The sequence below is a fragment of the Microcaecilia unicolor genome, chromosome 5 (genome assembly GCF_901765095.1).
Source record: "Microcaecilia unicolor chromosome 5, aMicUni1.1, whole genome shotgun sequence".
Lineage (NCBI taxonomy): Eukaryota > Metazoa > Chordata > Amphibia > Gymnophiona > Siphonopidae > Microcaecilia > Microcaecilia unicolor.
Genome location: NC_044035.1, coordinates 49,234,039 through 49,258,948, shown reverse-complemented (window position 1 = coordinate 49,258,948; position 24,910 = coordinate 49,234,039). Strand labels below are relative to the sequence as shown.

General features: G+C 43.1%; 1 protein-coding gene across 3 annotated transcripts in view; it reads left to right on the top strand.

The window, feature by feature from the left end:
- Positions 1–24,910, top strand: part of ARMH3 (armadillo like helical domain containing 3) — a 269,393-nt gene that overhangs the window by 144,192 nt on the left and 100,291 nt on the right. For all 3 annotated transcript variants that reach the window (XM_030202857.1, XM_030202858.1, XM_030202856.1), the window contains exon 20: positions 13,989–14,077. In XM_030202857.1, coding sequence (XP_030058717.1) covers positions 13,989–14,077 — 89 coding nt within the window. The remainder of the gene's footprint in view (positions 1–13,988; positions 14,078–24,910) is intronic.

Below are 24,910 nucleotides of genomic sequence, written 5' to 3'. Positions count from 1 at the left end.
CCTGCAGAGAAGCTCATTATTATGCAAAATGAATAATACAGCTTTGTTAAACTCTATAAGCAGTGTTATTCGTGGAAAGATAACTCAAGAGATAGTGTTCACTTATTTCACTGAGAGCATCAAACTTTATAAGATCACTATGTCTGTGTGTTTCTTTCCCTTTAAATGTGCCCCACGCCACTGCTGTTTCTGAGTCAGCAGTCCATATGTTAGAGCCTAGCATAGTTCTTCTGCTTGAAACGCATGCCAAACCAGTGTTGCCTTGAATGCTGCTGATTCAGTAGTCAGTAGGCTGGTGTCTTCCAATCTTTGCAGTACTGAAAAACAGTGGAGCTCCTGACACGGTTAACAGGGGTACAGTTAAAACTGGTGCTAAAGAACAGCGTTGCTTCTGACAGCTGCAAAAAAGAGTTATTTCTTGCCTCTGAAACACCATGCCACAGCTAAATCTGTATAATCAGTAAGTGATAACCTTGTCCTAGCTCATTTCTCAGCTGTCCTCTAATATGGCTTAAGTCAAGAAAAAGGTACCCTTCAGATATAGGATCTCACCGTATCTTGCCATTTGCTGAAGGCAAGTTCCACCTTCCTACCCATTTTCTGTCACCATTTATCTGCTTCTGTTCCCCCTCCCCATGTCCGAAGAGGTTGGAGGCTCCGTCTGCCTATCAGTCAGACTTCCAGAGTTCCATACTTCCTCTCTTGCCAGTAATTCTGGAACTTATTTATTTTTAGACATGCCTATAGTGCTCATTTTCAAAGCACATAGACTTACCCTTTTTAGTTTCTCTTCTGCTGCATAGTAGTGCACCCACTGACACGTAGAGTCTCTTTTTCTTTTGTATGGGGAAACAGCGAACAGGCCAGTTTATTTCAGCAGAAATCTAAGGAAGGTAAGAGCATGTTTGAAAACTTCCCTCCCATTGGTTAGTAGTCATATAAATTTCTTAACTATAAAAGGAAACCAGGCATTATGAATCGTGCATATTTATGTGAGAATTCACAAGGATATGTATGTGCTCAGGAGATAATATTGTGAATTTGTGAGATCCCTTACTCTGTGAATGAATTTGAGTAAATTGGGGACTCATGCAGCCTGTCTTTAGAATTCTGTGCAGACATCACATTGATATAATTGGGGACAAGATTTATTGCAGAACACCTATATCAAAGTTGGAAAAGGGTGCATAATTATAAAATAAACACCCAGAGACGATTCCAGTAGCACACAAATATTCACACACAGATTTTACACCTACTTTGAAGAAGGTGTGTGTACTCTGTGTGGGTACACATGCATTTTATATAATACACATGTACGTTATAGCTCTGCCCCGGATAATGCCGATACAAAGATCACATGAAAGGAGGCACAGTCTTGCTGTGCTCCTACATTTTATGCATGTAATGGCCTTTTTCCACACATAAAAATGATTTACATGAGGAAAATGTTTTGTAAAATTACCCTAATAATGTATGGAGAGAAGCAATTAGTAGTAGAAGGATTTAAAAAAAAAATCTTGTAAAGACTATTCCAGGACATGAAAAAAAAAGTGCAGCAGAGAAACTAGCAAGTTATTTTATAGCAGCAGATGGCAGCTAGAAACAAAATTGAAAGTCCCTTTTTGGTTTTGATTTTTTTAAAAATTTGATTCCTAAGGAGATATTCATGTTTAAAGATCTTCTTTCCTTATTTAGGGGTGATGGGACAATTACTGAAAAATGGATCTGTCAAACAGGAAAGAGAGAGATTTATGTCAAAGTTAGAGAAAGAACCTGAGAACACTTCAAACAGGAAAGAAGGATTTCCTCAGTACTTGAGCAAAAACCTAATACCATAGCAGGGAATTTTCCAACTGTGGCATATTCAGACACCAAACAAGAGTGTAAGCATTGAAAACATTTATTTGGCCAAAGTCTGTTTCTGTACAAGTCAAACACAGACAGCAACAAACAAGGACTGGGAGCTTTTGTATGTATCCTTAAATGAGGAACTGTTCCAAAATTCAAGGCTAAGTAATCAGCATTACAAGGCACAAAAATATACAAACTCTTGTACTGTTCCTCCACATATGGCAAGCAATTCAAACCTTGGTTTTAAATGTCAAGGAGCCCAACCAACTGTTTCACAACATCTGATCTTTACTAATTAGTACAACTATAGTATTAATAGCATCTTCAATGTAAATAGAAGAGGGCCGGTGCTTGGGTCTCTGGCGCCCCCCTGCAAACTATCAGCTGGGCCCCCCCCCCCTTTGTCCAGCATCTTCTTTCTCTCTTCTCCCTCCCCCTTTCTCCCACCCTGCACCCTCTTTCAGCCCAGTGCCTTAAAAGGTCAAAAACAAAAGGTTTGTTTGTTTGTTTTTTTAACTTGACAACTTTATTTTTTTTTTAATTTGCATTTGTACCCCACATTTTCCCACCTATTTGCAGGCTCAATGTGGCTTACATAATACCGTCAAAGGCGTTTGCCCAGTCGGTTGATAACAAATACAGGTTGTATAGAGATCGAATAAGGTATATGTGGAGGATCGGAAGGGATGAAGATTGCGTGATGTCCGGTACGATCATTAGTCATGTTATGTTCCTGGGTGAAGAGGTTTACATGGGGTCATTGGGATAGGCCTTTTTCAAGAGGTTGGTTTTTAGTGATTTCCTGAAGTTCAGGTGGTCATGGATTGTTTTCACCACTTTTGGGAGGCCATTCCATAGTTGTGCGCTTATGTAGGAGAAGCCGGATGCGTGAGATGTTTTCTATTTCAGCCCTTTACAATTTGGGTAGTGTAGGTTTAGGTATGATCTTGATGATCCGACTCTGTTTCTTATTGGTCGATCTATAAGGTCTATCATGTATCCTGGGACTACGCCATATATAATTTTAGGGACTAAAGTGCAGATTTTGAAGATGATCTGTTCTTTGATTGGGAGCCAGTGCAGCTTTTCTCGAAGGGGTTTTGCACTTTCAAATCGTGTTTTGCTGCATATCAATCTGGCTGCTGTATTTTGGGTGGTCTGGCGTTTTTTTGTACATTTTACTTTAAACAAAGGGAACTGAAAAGGTGTAGTAACATTACAGGTTAAATTAGAATTGTTGAGGAAGGCAACCTTGTGATGACTGATTGCATTAACAAAGGTGAAGCAATTTCTTATTCAAACTCCTCATAAAATACTGCTGTTTCTTATGTGTACAGTCTAATACACTTAAGGTTTCATCTTGTTAAGAGCTTATTGCACCTAAGGGAACAAATCAAGAAACTCTTCACTTAGTGCTCCCCTAAGAAAGACTTTGGCCAGTATACACCGGGTTACTCTGAACATCTTCAGGCTGTGCTCACAGGTAGAGGTGTTAAAGTCTGCGTGGCCATGCTAGAATCTGTTATGCTGTCACATTCAGCATTCCACTCCCTGATCCAGAAACTTCTGTCTCTGGGAGAAGAAAGTGGTTGGAGCAGTGCTTTTTTTGTAGAAAAAAAAGGTGCCGGTACTCATTATGGGTGGGGCACCACATATGGCTCCACCACTAAGATAGCCACACCCACATTAGCCACACACCCCATACCAGCCATGGCGCATATAAACAGACATCATTGAAAATATTATACTAGTATAGGAGAAAAAAATAACGTGGTTTTTTTCATTATAAATAATTTCTGTAAGCTGTTACAGCTCCAGTATACCCAGTGCAAAATAAGACAGCAGATGTAAATTCTCTAATTGGACATATTCCAAACACTAAAAATAAAATGATTTTCTTCTACCTTTGTTGTCTGGTGACTTTATCCATATTGGTCCCAATCTCTGATTCTGCTGCTGTCTGTGTGTTCCCTTAACTCCGTTTCCAGGGCTTCCTTTCCATTTATTTCTTTACTTTCCTCCTTTCTTCTTCATTTCTTGCCATACTTCCATAAGTAAAAACTGGGTCCTCCGTGGAATTGACTGGAGGAGGTATAACGTGGATCCAGCTTTTGCCTGTTTTCTCCATCCATGTGCAGTTTTTCTCCTCTCTTACCTTTCCCTCATCTCCATCCATGTGCATCTTCTTCTTTTTTTCTCTCTTCCCCTCCATTCATGTCCAGCACTTCTCTCTCCTGCCCTCCATCCATGTCCAGCATTTCTCCTCTCTTCCCTCTCCTGTATCCATATAAAGCAATAATTCTCTCTCCCCTCTCCTCCATCCAAATCCAGCATGTCTCCTTTCTCCCCACCAACCCCTCCATCCATCCATGTCCAGCAATTCTACTCTATCTCCTCTCTTCGCCATCCATTTCCAGCATTTCTCCTCTCTTCCCTGCCCTCCCATCCATGTGCATCTCCTTAATCTCTTCCCTCCCCTCCATCCATGTCCAGCATGTTTCCTCTCTCCCCTGCCCTCCCCTCCCATGTTTTTCAGTAATTGTCCCATCACCCCTAAATAAGGAAAGAAGATCTTTAAACATGAATATCTCCTTAGGAATCAGCTGTCATGACGTCAGTGCGTGTCTGCCTAGCAGACCACCTCCAGCCTAGGGAGCTACGGTCCCAGGCACAGAACGTTGGAGGTGAGAATTATTATATAGGATAGGGCAAGAAGTGCAATGCTAAATAAATTCCAGAATGCATTATAAATGCCTACTATCAGGCTGTCTTGGTGTCCTCTGCCTGGATGGGGGAGGTTGGGTATTTTGAGAATGTTCATCTTACTAGGACGGCCTGAAATCATAAGAGTCCAGACACCGGACCATCATGGTTGTATTCTTACAGGATAAGAATCATGGGGACAGGTGGTTATGGGTGGTTCGCAAAATTGGGATCATAAGTTTCTTTTGTGTCATGCTGTGGGATGCTTTGTTCACTGTTTCCTCATTCTTTCTTTGTTGTCATGTAGTTATTATCAACCTTGCTATATGTTATTGTTCAGAAGCTTGCCGTGTGTTTTGTTTTTTGGGTTTTTTTTTATCGTGAATAAAATAGTTAAACCTTAAATTACATAATAACATAGTAGGTGATGGCAGATAGAGACCTGTAGAGTCCATCCAGTCTGTGGTTCAAAAAGGAAAAACATACAGAAACCTGTTCCTTTCACGAGTTATCTCAGGATATACATAAAGTAACTTAGGGCCCGATATACAGCCAGTGGCAAGCAGCTCGTTTGCTGTCCATCGCCAGCGTTAAACCTGGATATTCAGTGCCAGGTCATATCCAGTGACCAGCACTAAATATCCAAGTTTATTATGGCCACTATAAAGTTAACTGTTATGATTCTGCCGGTTTGGCTGAGGGGGAGGGGGGACGTCTCTTCTGATTGGCTGCCAGAGGTGGTGCTGACGTCAGGGGATAGTACTTTAGCCTGCAGCTGAAGAGTTTCTCTGCTTTTGTGTTACTTACTTGGTGGTAACAGGAAAGCCTGATAGGTTTCTCTCAGAACGTGCTCTAGGTTCTGACAGGGATCTGTGTTGTATTAGAGTATTCTTTTCCTTCCCTCTGGGTTAGCTGCTGCTGTGTGTGTGTGTGCGTAGTTCTGTAATCTGCCTCTGCCAGTGTGTATGTTGGATGGGCCCCACTTCCTCTCGGGAGGGGAAGCGTTCTCTCTGATTGTTTGTTGATTTATGGCACTCTCTGCTGGCTCTACAAGCTTAACCCTTTGTGTTCCATGTGCCTCTGTCTACAGTGGGTTTGAGGCAAAGGCTTTCTGCCTTCCTTTTGTGTCTGGTTCCTCTGGCTTCTGCCTGGGGCTCCTACCCTGGTGTGGGGGGGGGGGGGGTTGCTGTGTTAGTTCCCCTGTCCTGCGCTAGTCCCCTGCGTGGGCGTGGCCCGCTCTGGTCCTTTGTTTCCCCCTCTGCCCTATTGCTGGTGTTCAGCGCGTGTATGGCATCTTGGGGCCCTCTGGGTTCTTTCACCCCTCCCTGTGTGTGATTGGGTTCTAGTTCAGCCGTGAGGCTCGCACGAGTGGCTCTGTGTGCGTGGGTTCCGGTTCGGCCGCGAGGCCCGCCTGTATGCCTATTTCCCTTCTTCCTGAGGGACTGTGGGGAGGGGTAGCTTAGAGGGTATTGTGTAGCTGGGGTGTGTGGTGGTGGGTCGGTCTCCCCTTGGCCTGGGTCAGCGTCCTGCTGGCCTCGGCCAGGGCCCAAGGGCTCACGACCAACCCAACGGATTACATTAACCATATATGCCAATATTCAGCACTAGCCAGTTAACCTTTTAGCTGTCAAAGATAGCTGATATTTAAGCGGCCTATTTTGAGTGTTCAACATGACTGGTTAGGCACTGAATATCCATGCATAACCAACTATGTCATCTGATATAACTGGTTAGCAGCTAGCCACTAACAAGGATAATCAGTGGGCGATCACCCCAGGGTACTGAGAGAACTCAAATGTGAAATTGCTGATCTATTATTAGTGATCTGTAATGTGTTAAAGTCATCCATAGTACCTGAAAATTGGAGGGTGGCCAATGTAATGCTGATTTTTAAAAAGGGTTCCAGGGGTAATCCTGGAAATTACAGACTGGTAAGCATGACTTCAGTGCTGGGAAAAATAGTGGAAACTAAAGAATAAAATTACATAACACATAGACAAACGTGGTTTAATGGGACAGAGACAGCATGTGTTCAGCCTAGGGAAGTCTTGCCTCACCAATTTGCTTCATTTTGTTGAAGGCGTAAATAAACGTGGATAAAGATGAGCCTGTTGATGTCGTGTATCTAGATTTTCAGAAAGCTTTTGACAAAGTTCCTCATGAGAGACTCCTAAGAAAATTAAGTCATGGGATAGGAGACAATGAGGCATATTTTCAAAGCACTTTGGAAGGCTAAGTTCCATAGGTTTCTATGGAACTTTGGGAGGCTAAGTGCTTTGAAAATGAGCCTCAATGTCCTTAAGTGGATTAGGGATTGGTTATAGGACAGAAAACAGAAGGCAAAGTTAAATTGTCATTTTTCTCAGTGGAGGAGGGTGAATAGTGGAGTGCCGCAGAGATCTGTACTGGGACCGGTGCTATTTAACATATTTATAAATGATCTGGAAAACGGGACAACGAGCAAGGTGATTAAATGTACAGGTGACAAAATAAAAACTATTGAAAGATGTCAAAACGCATGTGAACTGTGAAAATTTGCAGGAAGACCTTGGGAAACTGGAATCCTGGGCATCCAAATGGCAGATGAAATTTAATGTGGACACATGCAAAGTGATGCACATTGGGAAGAATAATCCTAGCATCATAGTTACCTGATGCTAAGATCCACCTTACAGTCAGCACTCAAGAAAAAAGATCTAAGTGTTATTGTAGACAATACGCTGAAATCTGCCCAGTGTGTGGCGGCAGCCAAAAAAGCAAACAGGATGCTAGGAATAATTAGGAGAGAGATGGTAAATAAGACCAAAAATATTATAATGCTTTTGTGTCGCTCCATGGTATGACCTCATCTTGAGTATTATACTCAATTCTGGCCACCTTATCTCAAAAAATATATAGCGGAATTAGAAAAGATTCAAAGAAGAGCGACCAAAATGATAAAGGGGATGACTCCTCCCATATGAGGAAAGGCTAAAGAGGTTAGGGCTCTTCAGCTTGGAAAACAGACAGCTGAGAAACAGACAGCTGAGGAGGGATATGTTTGGGGTCTATAAAATCTTGAGTGGTGTAGAACGGGTAGAAGTGTTTCTGGCTTTGAAAGCTTTCTGACATGGTACGCTTTTGTACGTTTCTTCTTTGACAATACCATATTCTTCATCACGTGTCTTATGATCTGTTAATGATCACCGCATGGTTTTACCAGGGCCCTATTCTGCCCAACTAGAAATCACACGTCATGGTGCTTTTTTCTTTGTTGCTCCACAACTTTGGAATTCTCTTCCATTGACTATATGTAGCGAATGTAATTAAAGAAATGTAAAGCTCTCTAGTTTAACCAAAAGATATCTACATGAAACAAAATATTTGTTTTTATTTTGACTTATAAAACCACTTGCCACTGAAACGTGTTCAAAACAGAACAATCCATGTATCTAAAATGTAAACTTCTATAAAACAGATGATGTGATTCCATGTGCCCCAATGAAAGGAGAGTTTGATTTTATTTCCATTTAATTTCAATATATTCCATCATCTTTATAACACTAGGCTTCCCAAGGCAGATTACAACAGTCAAGATGAACCCATCAGGAAACAGGATATCCTCACTGAACATAGTAGATGACGGCAGAAAAAAGACGGTCCATCCAATCTGGCCAACAAGATAAACTCTATATGTGCTACTTTTTGTGTATACCCTACTTTGATTTGTACCTGTCCTCTTCAGGGCACAGACCGTATAAGTCTGCCCAGCACTAGCCGCGCCTCCCAACCACCAGCCCCGCCTCCCACCACCAGATCTGCCATCCAATCATAATTTATGCACATAGATATAGAATATGGCCCAGTGTGCCTAAATCTGGGCATTGACTTTGCAGGATTGACGATCTGTACTGTTCTGTCTGGTTTTGTTTTACAATAGGTGAATTGATGTTCTAGTGCTCACTGTAGTGTTTAAGATGCTTTCCTTTTCCTTGTGTGACTTGTAGAAATGACTGCTTATGGTATGCTAGAATTGCTCTATAGGTCCTGAGTGTTTTGTATTCTCTGTATGCCTAGTACTGGATTTTGGAGGGGGGTGTTAAAAATGACCAGCCCTGGGTGTCAACTACCCTAGGTACGCCACTGTACCAGGGTCTCAATTTACACTGACAAGAGGAATTGGGGGTGGGGAGTAGCTAAGCCCTTTGGAGTACAACTTCAGGCAGCCAGGGGTGGCGCCAGAAACTTCCTTGTAAACTTTTTCCTTTACAATCTTAAGAAAGATCCTTTCTGTGTTTTGCTAGAATCTCCTCACTCTGAATGCACTGCTTTTTATGACTTTTTCAGATAGCTTATTCTAACAAGCTTACCGTATTTATGTATATAATGCGCCCATGTGTATAACATATGCTATACCAGTTTATTTTTACTAAGACTCATTAATTTAATGTATTTGGTTTTTTTTTTATTTATACTTTATTCAAATTTACATTTATGCAATACAACATAAATCAATCAAGATAAAAAATAAAGGAAATTCAATCAAAGCGGAAATTTTCCTACATTATATCGACCACAAATTATGATCCAAGATCTAGGAAAATAAGTAAAATCAAAAAAACAATCAGTTTAAATGAACAGAGAGAGATGACGGAAAATCGCAGCCGAATAGCGCCTAATACAGTGCCTATTACAACATTATTCTTTAGAAGTAATAAATTCTTGTAGTTTTTCTGGGTCAAAGAAAATATATGATATAGAATCAATAGTGATAAGACATTTACAGGGAAACCTCAATTGAAAAATTCCACCTAAGCGGAGAACTCTTTCTTTTAGTAACAGGAAAACTTTTCTTCTTCTCTGGGTATCCTTGGAAAAGTCTGGAAAAATCTGTATTTTTGACCCAAGAAAAGTGGAGTTCATATGGCGAAAATAAAGTCTCAAGATGTTATTACGATCAGTTTGCAGAGCAAATGTAACAAGCAGTGTAGTTCTCTCAGTTATGGCCTCCATAGAACTTTCTAGGAAGTCAGTTAAATTTATAGCAGCTTGAGGATTTTGAGGAATATCACCCGTTCTTGCACCAGAAATATATTGTACTCTAATAATAGGAGGGAATCCCACAGAGGGGACACCCAATATCTCATGCACATATTTCCTCAACATTTCCAGTGCTGGGATGAGTGGAGATTTGGGAAAATTAAGAAAACGTAAATTATTTATGCAAATTTGGTTTTCAAGGAAATCTATTTTACGCTGCTGGAAGTTGAAACTTTTCATCAACATTTCTGTTGAAGATTTCACTGCTTTAAAGTCATTGTCCAAAACATTCATTTTAATTGTATGCTGTGCAACTTTAAGAGAAATATCTTTTTGAGTTTGCTTTACCTCTGCCAGTTCTCCCGTTAGGATTCGGGCAATCTGTTGTACGTTGGAATTTAGGCCTTGTATCGCTTCCCATAAAACTTCTAGGGTGATAGCTGTAGGTCTTTTCAAATCTCCCAACACGACAGAGGACACGCTCAGATTCACTGCAGGCAGTACGCTCGCCTGCATAGATGTTCCTTCTGGCGTTGAGGAAGCAGCGGGGTCTCCGCAAACAAGCGCAGGGGACCGACTTCCGGATTTCTCGCTCTGTTCCACCGCTGAATCCTGCCTCTCTCCTGGCCTTGGGGGTACAGCCATTGGGGGAGGGCTCAGCGAGGCTCCCTCGGCGCTCAGGTCAGTAAGATTATCCGGACCACCCGTAGCGAAACCGCCAGCTCCCGTCGTCAGCAATCCCACTTCTGCCAGAGTCATCTGCCGCAGCGGAGCTGGTTCCACCCTGCGCACGGAGACAAGTGCACTGGGTTTACCCTTTCGCTTCCCCATAGCGGTAAGCGAATCTCCGTGTGCAGGTTTCAATGGAGAGAGGAGAGAGCTCGGCGCACGTCCGTTCAGCTAGACGCCATCTTGGATCTCTCTAATGTATTTGTTTTAAGGGCTTTTTCTTTTTAGGTTTTTGCAAGTATTATTAGCGTACGAAACCTGCGAAACAACTAAAAGGAAAAGGCCTTAAAAACATGCTCTAATTTTTTTATTATCACTTTTTTTACACTAGTATGGTGCACTAATGCATGCAATTTGCAGAGGCTAGGCACGGTTTGTAAAAACGTGTATAACACGTGTTACATGTATACAAATATGGTACAGAAGGAAGGCCTCTCACAGCACATCTTTATCTTTAAGAAGAGTGTCTCCTTTGAGAAAGTGTTCTTCACAGCCTTTATGAACTGTTTTATTGCATCATTCTCCTTTTGCAGAGCCTTCTTTTTATTCCTCCTTTTACTATATAGTTCTCATGACATGCATTACTACACAGTTAACTAAACCAGCCCAACATCCTAAAGGAAGTCTCACTTTTTTCTTGATTTCCAGTTGTTTATTATAAATAGGTAAACAAGTAATTCACTACTTGAAGGCAGTGAAACAAGACTTCTGCACGGCAGAATTAGTCTTTGTTTCTGAATGTTGATCAATTGGCTGACAGAAAGCTAGAAAGAACAGGTGGATGTTGAATGACTAAAGAAATGGAATTATTGCAGAGATGGATATTGAATTTCAGTGAGAGAAGGATGTCTGATTGGATGGATGTTGAATTTCGGTGAATGAAGGATATTAGGCATCAAGTAAAAGGAGGATACGTTTTCCAGAGGGTGCAGAGAGACAGAGGCTGTGGGCTGTGAATTGCTTGCTCTTGAGTCTGAGATGGAGAATTCTTAGTGTTACCATATTTGCAGCAACAAAAAAAAGAGGACACAAAATATAATTCAGTCATGCTGCTTTCACAGCCCCATCCCGCCCCATCACATCCCCTGCACCACAGTGCCACCTTGACCACTACTACTACTACTACTACTACTTAACATTTCTAAAGCGCTACTAGGGTTACGCAGCGCTGTACAATTTAACATGGAAGGACAGTCCCTGCTCAAGGAGCTTACAATCTAAAAAGACAGGTGTACAATCTAAAGACAAGTGTAGAGTCCGTCTGGTAGGTGATACTATATTTCACGAGAGGTTAGGTGCCGAACGCGGCATTGAAGAGGTGAGTTTAAAGCAGAGATTTGAAAATGGGTAGGGAGGGAGCTTGACGTAGGGGTTGAGGAAGATTGTTCCAGGCAAAGGGTGAGGCAAGGCAGAATGAGCGGAGCCTGGAGTTGGCAGTGGTGGAGAAGGGAACTGACAGGAGGGATTTGTCCTGTGAGCGGAGGTTATGGGCGGGGACATAGGGGGAGATGAGGGTAGAGAGGTAGTGAGGAGCCGCAGACCGGGTGCATTTGTAGGTAAGGAGGAGAAGCTTGAATTGTATGCGGTATCTGATCGGAAGCCAGTGAAGTGATTTGAGGAGAGGAGTGATGTGAGTATATCGGTTCTGGCGGAATATAAGACGTGCGGCAGCGTTCTGAACGGATTGAAGGGGGGGTAGATGGCTACGTGGGAGGCCGGTGAGGAGTAGGTTGCAGTAGTCAAGGCGAGAGGTAATGAGAGCATGGACGAGAGTTCGTGTGGTTTGCTCAGATAGGAAAGGGCGAATTTTGCTGATGTTGAAGAGGAAGAAGCGACAGGTCTTGGCAGTCTGTTGGATATGCGCAGAGAAGGAGAGGGAGGAGTCCATCCCAAGACAGCCAGATTCCCTCTCTCTCCCCCCCCCCCCCCCACCATGTATTTCCCCTCTGTCCACCCACCTTTTTTTTTTTTTACAGCTCCTTCCCTCCACCCACATGACTCCATTCACATCCCCTCCCCTTCTGTACCTTATCATGCCCCCTCTTTCCTGCCATGAAGAGGCCACTAGACCACCAGGGCAGGACGATAAGAGTGGAGGAGTGGCCTAGTGGTTAGGGTGGTGGACTTTGGTCCTGGGGAACTGAGGAACTGAGTTTGATTCCCACTTCAGGCACAGGCAGCTCCTTGTGACTCTGGGCAAGTCACTTAATCCTCCATTGCCCCATGTAAGCCGCATTGAGCCTGCCATGAGTGGGAAAGTGCGGGGTACAAATGTAACAAAAAAAAAAAAAAAAAAATGACGATAAGTTACAGGAGGGGAAGGGAGGACAGGACACCCTGAGGTCCACCTGCCAGCCTGCCCTTCTGTCCGCAAACCTAGTCAAACGGGCAGGCTGGCAAAACGGACATACGGTAACCCTAAGAATTCTACCCTGCAGGGATGGGTGCAAAGAAAGCCTCTAAGGCTAGGGGGCTGAGGAAATGACCAGTAGGGCCAGAACAATCTCTCAGTGAGTGGAAGAAAAGATCATGTGGAAGAATTGACCTACGAGAAAAGAGATTACAGGCTGTAGCAGGAAGTAAGTGCTAGCTTGGTTTATATGCTGAAACTATAAATACAATATAAATGTAAACAACGTACATAAAATTGTGAGGGCAGAACAACCATGTTGCATGTGGTTTGAAATTTAGACAGACTGGTATTTTCCAGGCTTTTCATATGGAAGTTGTACATCATTTTAAAGTAAAAATAAACCAAAAAGAATCTGGGTTGATATCCCCGTCCATCAGGGTTGGATGGGCTTAGATGTACCACGTAGGTGGTATGAGAAAATATGAGCCAGGAAGAAAGATGACTCTTGCAACTATGGTGGTCCCTTCTGGTTACTGAGTGGTGTTTTAAGGTGTCATTGAGGAAACAGTCATGAGTTGGTAAGGGTTTTCCCTGACAAATCTGAACATTGTGAATGTGAATTTGTTAGTGCACAATACACATGTAGTAACCTATGGAACTTTGTAAGTCTAAATGCTTTGAAAATAAGCCCCCTGGTTTGTTAGCATGCTATAAATAGTATATGTAAAATTGATTTAATGTTCATTAACCTACAAATTAATGTTTATAAAGAAGTAGATTTGCATGTGTTATACATTTCTAAGGTACTTTATTTTTATGTGAAGAAAACTAAAAACATCTGAAAAATGGTGGGGAAAAAAAGCTAAACAAGTTTCCTTTTGTGTATTCCTACTGAGCATGCCTTGAATTGAGGAAAAGAAAGGCTTCAAAGATGGGGGAGGGGGAGAGCAAAAAAAAAAAAGAAAAGTAAAACAAAAAAGTCACTGTAAAATCAGAATAAGTGAATCAGAGCCTCTGCCCTTTAAAATAAAGAAGAGTAGTTTCAGTATATTACTAAGGACCCTGTTTACTAAGGTGCGCTAGCGTTTTTAGTTCATGCTAAGTGCTAGGGATGCCCATATATTCCTATGGGTGTGTGTAGCATTAGTGCACCTATAGCACTTCTTAATAAACATAGCCCTAAGTCTATAAAGCAAATCTAAAACTGTTTTCTGTAACTTTTTATGGTTAAAAGTAGACTGATTTTCAGAGTTTGACATTCAATAAAGTAAGCTATTGTAAAAGTGTGAAAATATCTTATCCTTTTTTTCCTCTAAATTTCTTTTTATAGCCGATGTATCCAGATAGTACATAAACTGCTGTGTTATCAAAAGAAATGTAGAGTAAGGCTGCACTATACCTGGAGAGAACTCTGGTCAGGTAATCTTGTAACATGTTATTACTTTATATTTGACTGACAAAAGTAATATTTGTTGAAAGAGAGTCATCAAAGTAGTAGGTTAAACATGATAGCTTGTTTAAGCCAATGAGGAGGGAAGTTATTAAGGTGCCTGAAAAGCCAAGATTTCACTGCCCCTTGATTTACCATAGGAGTCATCAATCTGTAGTGTAGTAGTCCAGGTTGCTGACTACTGTGATTATTTTATTGACATTTTATGCCCAGAATGCACACCACAAGTCGCGTTCTAGTTTTGACATAGTAACGAACTGATTTACATGCACTTGCATGTTTGCATCACGTTACTATGTAACCCATGGTGACCCAAATATCACTGCTGTAGGGCAAATTAAGGTGTGTGACAGCCCTTTAAATCATGTAAAAGGGAAATAATATGACATGAGGCCCCAACACAGTAAGTTCCCGCTGGAATGTTTTAAGATGTTGTTTAATAATACTGAGGACATGTGCTTGGGTTAAAGCTTTAAACATTCTTCAAATCTTCGATGTTCAACTTATTTTCTGCTCTCAGTTTTTCAAAAAAGAGTATCCTCATAATAAGTATTGCCTTTTGAAAATGCACACATCAATGTGACACGTGTCTTGTTTTGTGCAGTATCTCCAGTATAAATATTAGATGTTAAAATGTACTTGAATACAAACAAGGTTGTGCAGACTAAGTGCAGTCATGCTAAAAATATTGGCAGTGAGTGAAAAATTTAACTTTGTAGGCTGTCCTAGTGGCTCAGTATAGTTTTGCTTCCTGGCTCAGGTCTTTTGCTTCCAGAACAACTGGGACTGAGAATGCTGTGTTAGGCAGTTTTCATAACTCTCAGAAGGGAAACTGCTCAATGGTGATGCCTAATGACTGGATTCAAGGTCTATGATTATAGGATCCTGGAAAAATCCCTGGAGCATAGCCCCTAGCCAAGGACTGTCCAGATTAGGTATGTTGGGAGTATTATAAAATGGGAAAAAAATCCTCAGTTGTGAATGAAGACACATCACCATGGGCCCCAACTTTGGTTCTGGTTGAAATGTAGACCCAAAGGAGCAGGAGGAAACTGTTGGATAAAAAAAAAAACCCCAACCTGAAATGACTGTTTTTTACAAGTGATGCGCCACTGTTATGCGCCACTGTTAAATTCAAAATGTCTAACATTTAAAAGTTTTAATGAAAGCTAAATATGAAATAGAAGTCATTCCTGTCACTTTTGAAAACAGTATTTTAAGATATGGGGGTTGGGAAACTAGATGAATACATACTTTTCTCCAAGGACAAGCAGGCTGCTTGTTCTCACAATTGTTTCCTCCTCCGCGACGGCCCAGGAGACCAGGAAAAAACTTGCACAGCAAACGTAGAACTCTTGAGAACGCTGCGTCGCGCGGGCCGAACACACCTCGCATGCGGGAACGGCTTCCCACCCAAGACGCGAGCGTGCTCTCTTCAGTTCTTTTGATACGCGTCTGGAGTGACACATCTTTTGTTAGGCTGCGCTCTATTTCGGCTCAGGAGACTTCGTTTTTCAGCGTTTACCGTTCCTCTTACTTTTTCACTCTTCGTGTACTATTTTTTCACAAAAAAAGTAAAAAGACAGTAGTTTTTTCCTTATTTTATTAGTTTTCTTCACCTTTTTTTAAGTTTCCTTCTTTTTCATCGTGGCTGCTCAGCCGGGTCTTTTTTTCCCTTTTTGTGCCTTTTTCTTTTTGGCAAAATCGAGTTTTAATTTCGCAGCCGCTGTTTTTCCATCCATGTCATCGAGGACTCCCAGCTGCTTCAAATGTTCTACTCGCTGCATCCGGACCATCTCGAGTACCGACCCCCACGCGTGGTGTCTCCAGTGCCTTGGACCCGACCATCTCCAGCTGCTTGTAAGCAGTGTCTTTTGATGAAGAAATGGATCCAAGTGGCTCGGGAGGCTCAACGTGAGAAACTTGCGCAGTTAATGGCTGCCGAAAGACCGCATCACGCTGGGAGCAGAGAGGCCTCGAGTGGGTCTCCACCTATCTCAAGGCCTACTGCTATGCAGGCCGGACCCGGCCCCGAGGAGGCATGAGGATTCCACATCCTCCTCTTCGGTACCGAGGAGTCTCGATGACGTGCGTCGAGCGAAGGCTAAGAAGCACCGTCATCGTTCTCCTTCCATGCACGCTACCGAGAGCTCCAGGGAGCCGAGGGAGTCGGCACCCAAGAAGCGTCATCGCCAGGAGGACCGCTCACCCTCCATACAGGAAATGCCGATGCGTCGGTCATCTGGCAGCCTGGTACTGGCTCTCGAGCCCCCTCACATTCTGCCACCGACTCCTGCACCGGCCCCACAGCCTTTTCTGATGGAAGCTCTCGACGAGCGTATCAGAGCCCTTCTTCCAGAGCTTCTGGAGGGATTGCTGCACCAATCTGCTTCGGTGTTGGGGGTGCTTGCGCCTTCTGTACTGACTGTGGAAGCGGCATGTGGGCCATTGCCTGTGGTGCGGTACCCGTCTTCAGTGCCGCTTGCGGTACTGGCGTTGGCCACCACCTGGGTCGATTTACCCTCGACGTCGGTGGAGGAAGCTTCACCAGAGTCCAGGCAGGGGTCGACTTCTCGACATCCCCCACGAGAGCTTTTGTCCGATACCGGCGATGAGCGCTCGTAGGAAGAGGAGGAAGACCCCAGATACTTTTTGGAGGAAGAGTCATAGGGGTTCCCTCTGATCCTACTCCGCCAATTGAAAGAAGAATGTCTCCACGTGAGAGTCTTTCTCATCTTTTGTTCGGGAAATGTCTAAGGACATTCCATTCCCTATGGAGGTTGTGGATGAGCCCAGGGCCGAGATGCTTGAGGTCTTGGATTATCCTTCTCCACCTGCTGAGGTTGCAATGGCCCCTTTGCATAATACACTTAGGGAAGTACTTATGCGAAATTGGTCATTCCCTCTTTCTAATCCAGTGGCCCCTAAAAAATCCGAATCCCAGTACAGAGTCCATGGAGAGCCTGTAATGGTGAAGGCGCAACTTCCTCGCGATTCCATGGTGGTGGACTCTGCTCTCAGAAGAGCCAAGAGTACTAGAGACTATGCCTCGGCGCCCCCAAGCAGAGAGTCTAGGACCTTGGATTTTTTTGGGAGGAAAACGTATCAGGCCGCAATGCTCACCGCCAAAATCCAAACTTACCAGCTCTACACGAGCATCCACTTGCAGAACTCGGTGAGACAACTGTCTAGTTTGGTTGAAGCACTCCCTCCGGAGCTCGCCAAACCTTTTCACCAGGTGGTCAGACAACAGAAGGCGTGTCGTAAATTTCTGGCCAGGGGTACTTACGACACTTTTGATGTGGCATCCCATGTAGCTGCTCAAGGTATAGTGATGCGCAGACTCTCATGGCTGCGTGTCTCTGACCTGGATCATAAGACCCAGCAGCGGATGGCGGATGTTCCTTGCCGGGGGATAATATTTTTGGAGAAAAAGTAGAGGACATGGTCGGTCAGATCAAAAAGCACCATGATGCTATGGATTCTCTCTCCCGCCGGGCGTCTTCTGCTACCACCTCCTCATCCAGGAGGTTTTTTGGAGGGAAGAGAAGTGCTCCCTACTCCTGCAACAGGCGTAGGTACACTCCTGATTCTCGGCAGCCTGTCCAGGCTCAGTCCCAGCATGCTCGTTCCCGTCAACGGCCCCTAGAGCTTCCCAGCAAAAGCAAGGGATGGGCTTTTGACTGGCTCCAGTGCAGCATAGCCTCAGAAAAAGTGTCCGTGCCAGACGGCTTGCCTGTCAGGGGGAGGTTGATATTTTTTCACCAAAGGTGGCCTCTTATAACCTCCGACCGGTGGGTTCTTCAAATAGTCCGGTTAGGATACACTCTCAATCTGGAATCCAGGCCTCCAAATTGCCCTCCGGGAGCTCAGTCCTTCAGCTCCCAGCACAAGCAGGTACTTGCAGAGGAACTCTCCGCCCTTCTAAAGGCCAATGCGGTCGAACTCGTTCCACCAGGGGAAGAAGGGCTGGGATTCTATTCCAGGTACTTCCTTGTAAAAAAGAAAACGGGGGATGCATCCCATCCTAGACCTAAGGGCCCTGAACAAATTCCTAGTCCGAGAAAAGTTCAGGATGGTTTCCCTGGGCACCCTTCTTCCCATGATTCAAGAAAACGATTGGCTATGCTCTCTGGACTTGAAGGATGCCTATACACACATCTCGATACTCCCAGCTCACAGGAAGTATCTTCGATTTCGGTTGGGAACTCAGCACTTTCAGTACTGTATACTGCCCTTTGGCCTCGCGTCTGCGCTCAGGGTTTTCACAAAGTGCCTTGCAGTTGTCGCAGCATCGCTACGCAGACTGGGATTGGCTGGTGAAGAGCACCTCGGAGGCAGGCGCTCCACAGTATGTGCGGATGACTATTCGATTGCTCGAGCTACTGGGGTTCGTGATCAATTATCCCAAGTCCTATCTTGTCCCGGTACAAAAATTGGAGTTCATTGGAGCTCTGTTGGACACACGGACGTCTCGAGCTTATCTTCCCCAGGCAAGAGCAGACAATCTCCTGGCCCTAGTGTCCTTGGCTCAAGCGCCTCAACAGATCACAGCTCAGCAGATGTTGAGACTCTTAAGGCACATGGTTTCCACAGTTCATGTAACTCCCATGGCACGCCTACATATGAGATCAGCTCAATGGACCCTAGCTTCCCAGTGGTGCCAGGCCACAGGGGATCTAGAGGATGTGATCCGTCTCTCCACCAACCTTTGCAGTTCCCTTCAGTGGTGGACCATTCGATCCAATTTGACCTTGGGACTTCCATTCCAAATTCCTCAGCTGCAAAAAGTGCTGACAACGGATGCATCCCTCCTGGGGTGGGGAGCTTATGTAGATGGACTTCACACTTAATGGGTTTGGTCCTTTCAGGAAAAGGATCTTCAGATTAACCTCCTGGAATTACGAGCGATCTGGAACGCTCTCAAGGAGTACTGTTTTTTGAGATATGTTTTATTAGGAGTACTGTTGAGAGATGAAGGTAGGTTAGCAGCAAATTAGTGTCTGCTGTTTTTGTTTGACTATGTTTGTATTTTAAGTAAACTGCTTAAAATTTAAAAAAAAATAAATTAATCACCTCACTTGTCATTCCAATTTCCAGATCATTTATAAATATGTTAAATGGCACTGGTCCCAGTACAGATTCATGCAGCACTCCACTATTCACTTTCCTCCATTAAGAAAAATGGCCATTTAACTCTACCTTCCATTTTCTGTCCAGTAATAAATTCTTAATCCACAACACAACATTGCCTCCTGTCCCATGACTTTTTAATTTTCTCAGGAGTCTCTCATGAAGAACTTTGTCAAAAGCATTCTGAAAATCTAAATTCACTACATCAACCAGCTCACCTTTATCAGCATGTTTATTCACACCTTCAAAGAAATGAAGCAGATTGATTGAAGCAAGACTTCCCTTGGCTGAATCCATGCTGACTGTAACCATGTTTGTTTGTATGTTCCATAATTTTATTCTTAGTGTTCCAGAGTGTCACTATAGCAGTATATGCTTCCCTTTCACTAGAAGGCTGTGCGCATAGCAACCAGAAGCAGAGTACTTGATTCACTTACTAGGTGTGATTGTACAAAGCAACAGAAAACTATTCAGTAAGGTCATTAGGTTTCACAGTAAAATTTACAACAAGAACAAAAAGGAAAAGTGAAGTACATATCTGAATTGCTAAGAACTAAGTGACTAAGGAGAGTGTTCTGGAATTTTCTGGCCTTTTCTTTTGGGTCTACTTATTTCTGTTTGTGTATCTGTGAGTTTCCACTGATAGTGGCAAGACAGGAATTTCTGGCTGACCACAAACTGGAGAGGGAGGATAGGGTAGGGAAATTAAGAGAGTGTTAAAGTGAAAACAGCATTCACTCTTGTTTGGCACTGTTTAACTTTTATTTTGTTCTATTTTGGTTAAAACGTATGAAATCTCACTGGATTTATCTGAGCTATTTATATGGTGATTAACACTGTTAAATTTGTGTTTGTGGATTGTTAAAAGAAAGGCAATAATGGAAAGTGCTTGGTATCGGGATCATACTCCTTGTAGAAATGTTTGATTTGTCACGGTTGTGGCCGTGCCCTTATGTTCAGACCTACTGTTTCTCCTTATCTAGCTCTGTGACCTCTCCAGTCTGCTTCATTTCCTATTGTTGTTCTTCCTGTTAGCCAAGCGTCGCTTTGGTCTCCCTGCTTCTGCTTCATTTCCTACTTGTGACATCATCAGCCTACTCCTTTATAAGGACCCAGGGAACTTTCCTACTTTGCCTTTGCAAGGGGTCTCTTAGTTTGCCTCTGTGTTACCTGTATAGGTCATATCCCTGCTTGGCTTTGTTCCTGAGTATCTTGCTCCTGAAGGTCTGTTCTGTGTTTCTTTGAGTGTTGTGTTTCAATGCTTGCTTTGTTTCTGTGTGTTTGCTTTTGTACCTTGATCCTGAGTGCCACACCCTGCCCTTGGTGTCTGTATCTGTTTAACTCTACCCTTGGCTCCTGCTTTTAGTCTAGTCCTGCTTTTGACTCTTGCTATAGTTAAGCTCTGTGTTTAAGCCAACATCTGTGCTTAGCCCAGCTCTGTTTCTGTATTCCCTGTTCTGTTTCCTGTGTGTGTGGTTCTTGTCTGTTTATTCTGAGTCTGTAGAAGCCAGCATCATACCTGATTACTTCACTGCTATCCAGCTGTGGGTGCTGGTAAGCACATTGCTTCTTTGTTTGTCTTCCCTTAGTCTGCTTAATCCTTTGCCTTCCATGTTTTCTTCCTGGCTCTTGAGCTCTGTTTCTACCAAGTTCTGTTCCTGTGTGTGTTTGCCAGGTTCTGCTTCTGCTCTATGTTTGAGCTAGTTCTGTCCCAGTTCCTTGCTAAGCCAAGTCCTTGTCAGTATCCTGTTCCAGCCAAGCCAAGTCCCTTTCAGTATCCTGCTCCAGCCAAGCCAATCCCTTTTAGTATCCTGTTCCAGCCAAGCCAAATCCCTTTCAGTATCAGGTTCCCAGTATCCGGTTCCAGCCAAGTCCCTTTCAGTATCCGGTTCCAGCCAAGCCCGTTCCAGAATCCGGTTCCAGTCAAGCCAAGCCCGTTCCAGAATCCGGTTCCAGTCAAGCCAAGCCCGTTCCAGAATCCGGTTCCAGTCAAGCCAAGGCCGTTCCAGAATCCAGTTCCAGCCAAGCCTGTTCCAGAATCCTGTTCCAGCCAAGCCTGCTTGAGAATCCTGAATCCTGTTCCAGCCAAGCCTGTTTGAGAATCCTGAATCCTGTCCGTGCCTTGTTTATTGTCTTGCTTCTGTTATTCTTGTTGCCTAGCTCCTACCCTGTCTTGCCTGTCTAGTTGTGCTTTGTCTTGTCTCTTTCAGTCTAGTCCTGTATGAATCCAGTCCTTGCCTTTATCCTTGTCTTGCCCTTTTCTGGACCCAGTTTTAATCTACTTCCGTGTTTTGCCTTGTCTTGCATTTCTGGGTCCCAGTCCCACTTTTAATCCAGTTGCGAGTCTTGCTTTGTCCTGTCTGGGTTCCAGTTCTGGTCCTTTGCCTTCTTTTCCTTGCCTTGTCTGGATCCAGTTCTTGTGTTGTCCATTGTGTTTAGTTACCTCTGTCCTGCCTTGTTGAGTCTGTTAGTTTATCCATGTCCAGTCTGCTCTGATTCCTGCCTGTGCCAGCCCCGGTGATTTGTCTGCCAAAGCTTCGGCTTTGGTCCATGGGCTCACCCTTCCTGACAGTTGTGACAGATGTAACTGATCTCTGTTGTTTTAAGTTTGTTTAAATAAAAAATAAAGGGGTCAGTATTCAGCCAGCAGTGCTCAGCATTTTTGCTGACCGCTGCTGCCATTAAACCCGGAAATTCAGTCCTGGGCCATGTCTGGACTTCAGCTTTGAATTTCTGGGATTGCGTAGCCAACTAAAAGCATAGCCAGTTATGTGCGATCCTGGGTGAGCTTCAGGTAAGAGTGGTTTCCTGGAAAGTTCATAGGATGGGGTCACTTATTAAAAGACACACATTTTGCAGCTATGCACAATCAAAGACTGATTTTGCATTATTTCAAAGGAGCCACAAGAGTGAAGGTCAGCATGCTAAAAAAAAATTTTTTTAACATAGTGGATGAAGCAGTTTTTGGGCCACTTCGGGGTCTAAAGCAACTAGGATAGTGGTTTTGCTTTAAAAAGTGGTGAGTTTTGTTTTCCATAGAGAAATCAAGAACCCTGTGAGTTATTTAGTTCTTAGTAAGGAATCAGTGCTGGGAAAGAGTAACTATTTGTAATGTATATGCTCCTAATTTGCCTGATTTTGATTTTTTTAAGGCACTAGCTCACAATTTAGAAATAAACACTGAATCTGATTATGTTCTCTTATTCATTGTGGATATCCTGAAAATCTGACTGCCTGGGGTGCCTCCAGGACCAGGTTTGGGAACTACTGAACCTAGGGCAATATATTTATATATTTAGTTAGGAATAAAATGGGCCCTGTGGCAGATAATATGCCCTAATCTTTAGTTTAAAAAAATCCCCTTAAGTCACTTACATTCTGCCTACTGCCTAGGTCAGTGATTCCGAAAGCTGGTCCTGGAGGCACTTCAGCCACTCAGGTTTTCAGGATATCCACAATGAATATTCGTGAGAGGTATATGCTTGTGCTACCTACACTGCATGCAGATCTCTCTCATCAGTATTCCTTGTGGATATTCTGAAAACCTGACTGGCTGGGATGCCTCCAGGACCAGATTTGGGAACTACTGGCCTAGGTGGATTAAAATGCCACAGGACCCAAATCTGGCCATAGCTGAAGAAGGCATAGCCTGCTAGCAGACTTTGGGGCATTGACCAAATTTCTGCCCCATGCCCCACCATATCTAACACCAGCCATGCTGATTGGGATAGCCATAGGAAGACAGAACCTCATGCTGCTGCTGCATGTCTCTTCTCTGCTGCTTATATGTGACTGCTGCTATGAACTGGTCCGGATTTCCTTTGATATCATTCTTTAAATCTTTTTCAGTTCCCCAATTAGTTATACTTGTATTACAATTAAAATGGCAGACACAGCCCAAATCACTACTGTTCTCCTTGTCCTTTTCTCACACTGATCAGTGTATTGACATGGAGATGAGGAATTTGTTTGGGAAACTAAGGTAAGAAGTACAAATGCACCTCTGGCCAGCTACCACCTCCTTGATCTGGCTCTTTTCCCAGTTTCCTACAGCATTTCCATAGGAACTGTCTAATCAAATGGCTAGGGTCAGATTTTGCAGCTGGGTCCTGATTACATCCAAATGGTAATGCTCCATCTGTGTAATACAAAACCATCTCTGCTAAGAAATGAAACTGGTTTTATTTCCAAAATACATGTTGATAACAAGTTGCCTAGGTAGAAAATCGAAGTAGCTGCCTATTTTGAGGCCATTTTATATAGACTTATAATTGCCTCTGTCTTTATAAAATAGCCTCATAATACCTGAGACTGTGGCTGTACTCTGCCCAAACGTCTCCCCCAAACACATCTACACTTGACTCAATTAAAAGTAAGCTGAAACATTCTCTGCTCTTACTTTATGCGTGGGCAATCCCTGAGGTAATTTTAAAATTCATTTCTGGCCTTTCCTGTTCAGCAGTTGAATTTAGTCCATTCAGTTCCTGAAGGAATTTCAAGGATGTGGTTTGACTTTAGCCATACAAGTCTGGTCAGGCTGAACATGTGTCCTAAAGTTATCTAGATCAGTGGTTTTCAACCCAGTCCTCAGGGACCATCTGGCCAGTCAGGTTTTCAGGATATCCACAATGGATATGCATGACAGAGATTAGCATTCCAAGAAGGCAGTACATGCAAATCTATCTCATACATATTCATTGTGGATATTCTGAAACCCCAACAATATAGGTGGTCCCTGAGGACTGGGTTGAAAACCACTGATCTAAATAATGTGTTAAATAAATGCCTCAGGGATGAGTGCTTCTAATCAGATTAGTGCCACTGAATAGTCAGTAAAGTTAACCAGATAAAACTATCCAGTTAAATTTACCCTTCACTGAGTTACTCAGTAGGACCTTTGTGTTTAAATCCAGTGGGTTTTTTCCATTGCAGTATACCATCACAATTCTGTGTTTTTGTTTTTGTTTTGTTTTGTTTGTTGTCAGTTACTTAAGAGTATCTGTCAGCTGTAATATGCTGTATGCCCAATAGCAGTACTTCTTATTTCCCAACTTTGTTTGCCTCCTTACCTCTAGCATTCTAGTAATTGTTACTGGATGGATGACAGCCACAGCTTTGCCTTGGGCAAATAAAGCTTGCTAGCAGTCAGCAGACACGGGGGATGAATTCTGCATGCTGTAATTATATTAAATGTTTCTGTCCATCTTATTCTGCACAGTACAGACAGGACAACACATATTGTCACTGCAGCAATTAGCAAGTTTTGTCAGAGTATACTAGTTTTGTTTAGGAAGCATCGATACTGATACTGGAATTTTATATGGCGCCTTTAATACATTTTTATTATAATACATATATAACTAACTGGGGAATTAGAAAAGGTATAACAAGTGATATGAAGGAAAATGTGCATTTTATGTAACACCATAGGATATGTAGTTCAAAGTACCATTTCACAAAAGATAACCTTTTTAACCATGTTGCCTAGGATTTGAAGACAGTAAATGGGGCAAGTACCTTTAGGAGAAGATAATAGGTTTAGAAGGATTATGGAAGGCCAGCTAGAGAAGTTCTAGAAGAGGATGAAGAACTAATCAGACTGAGAGTGCCAACAATATTCCTGTTTGTTTAATGAGATTACCTGAGATAGGTATTCATGTGTGTTAACT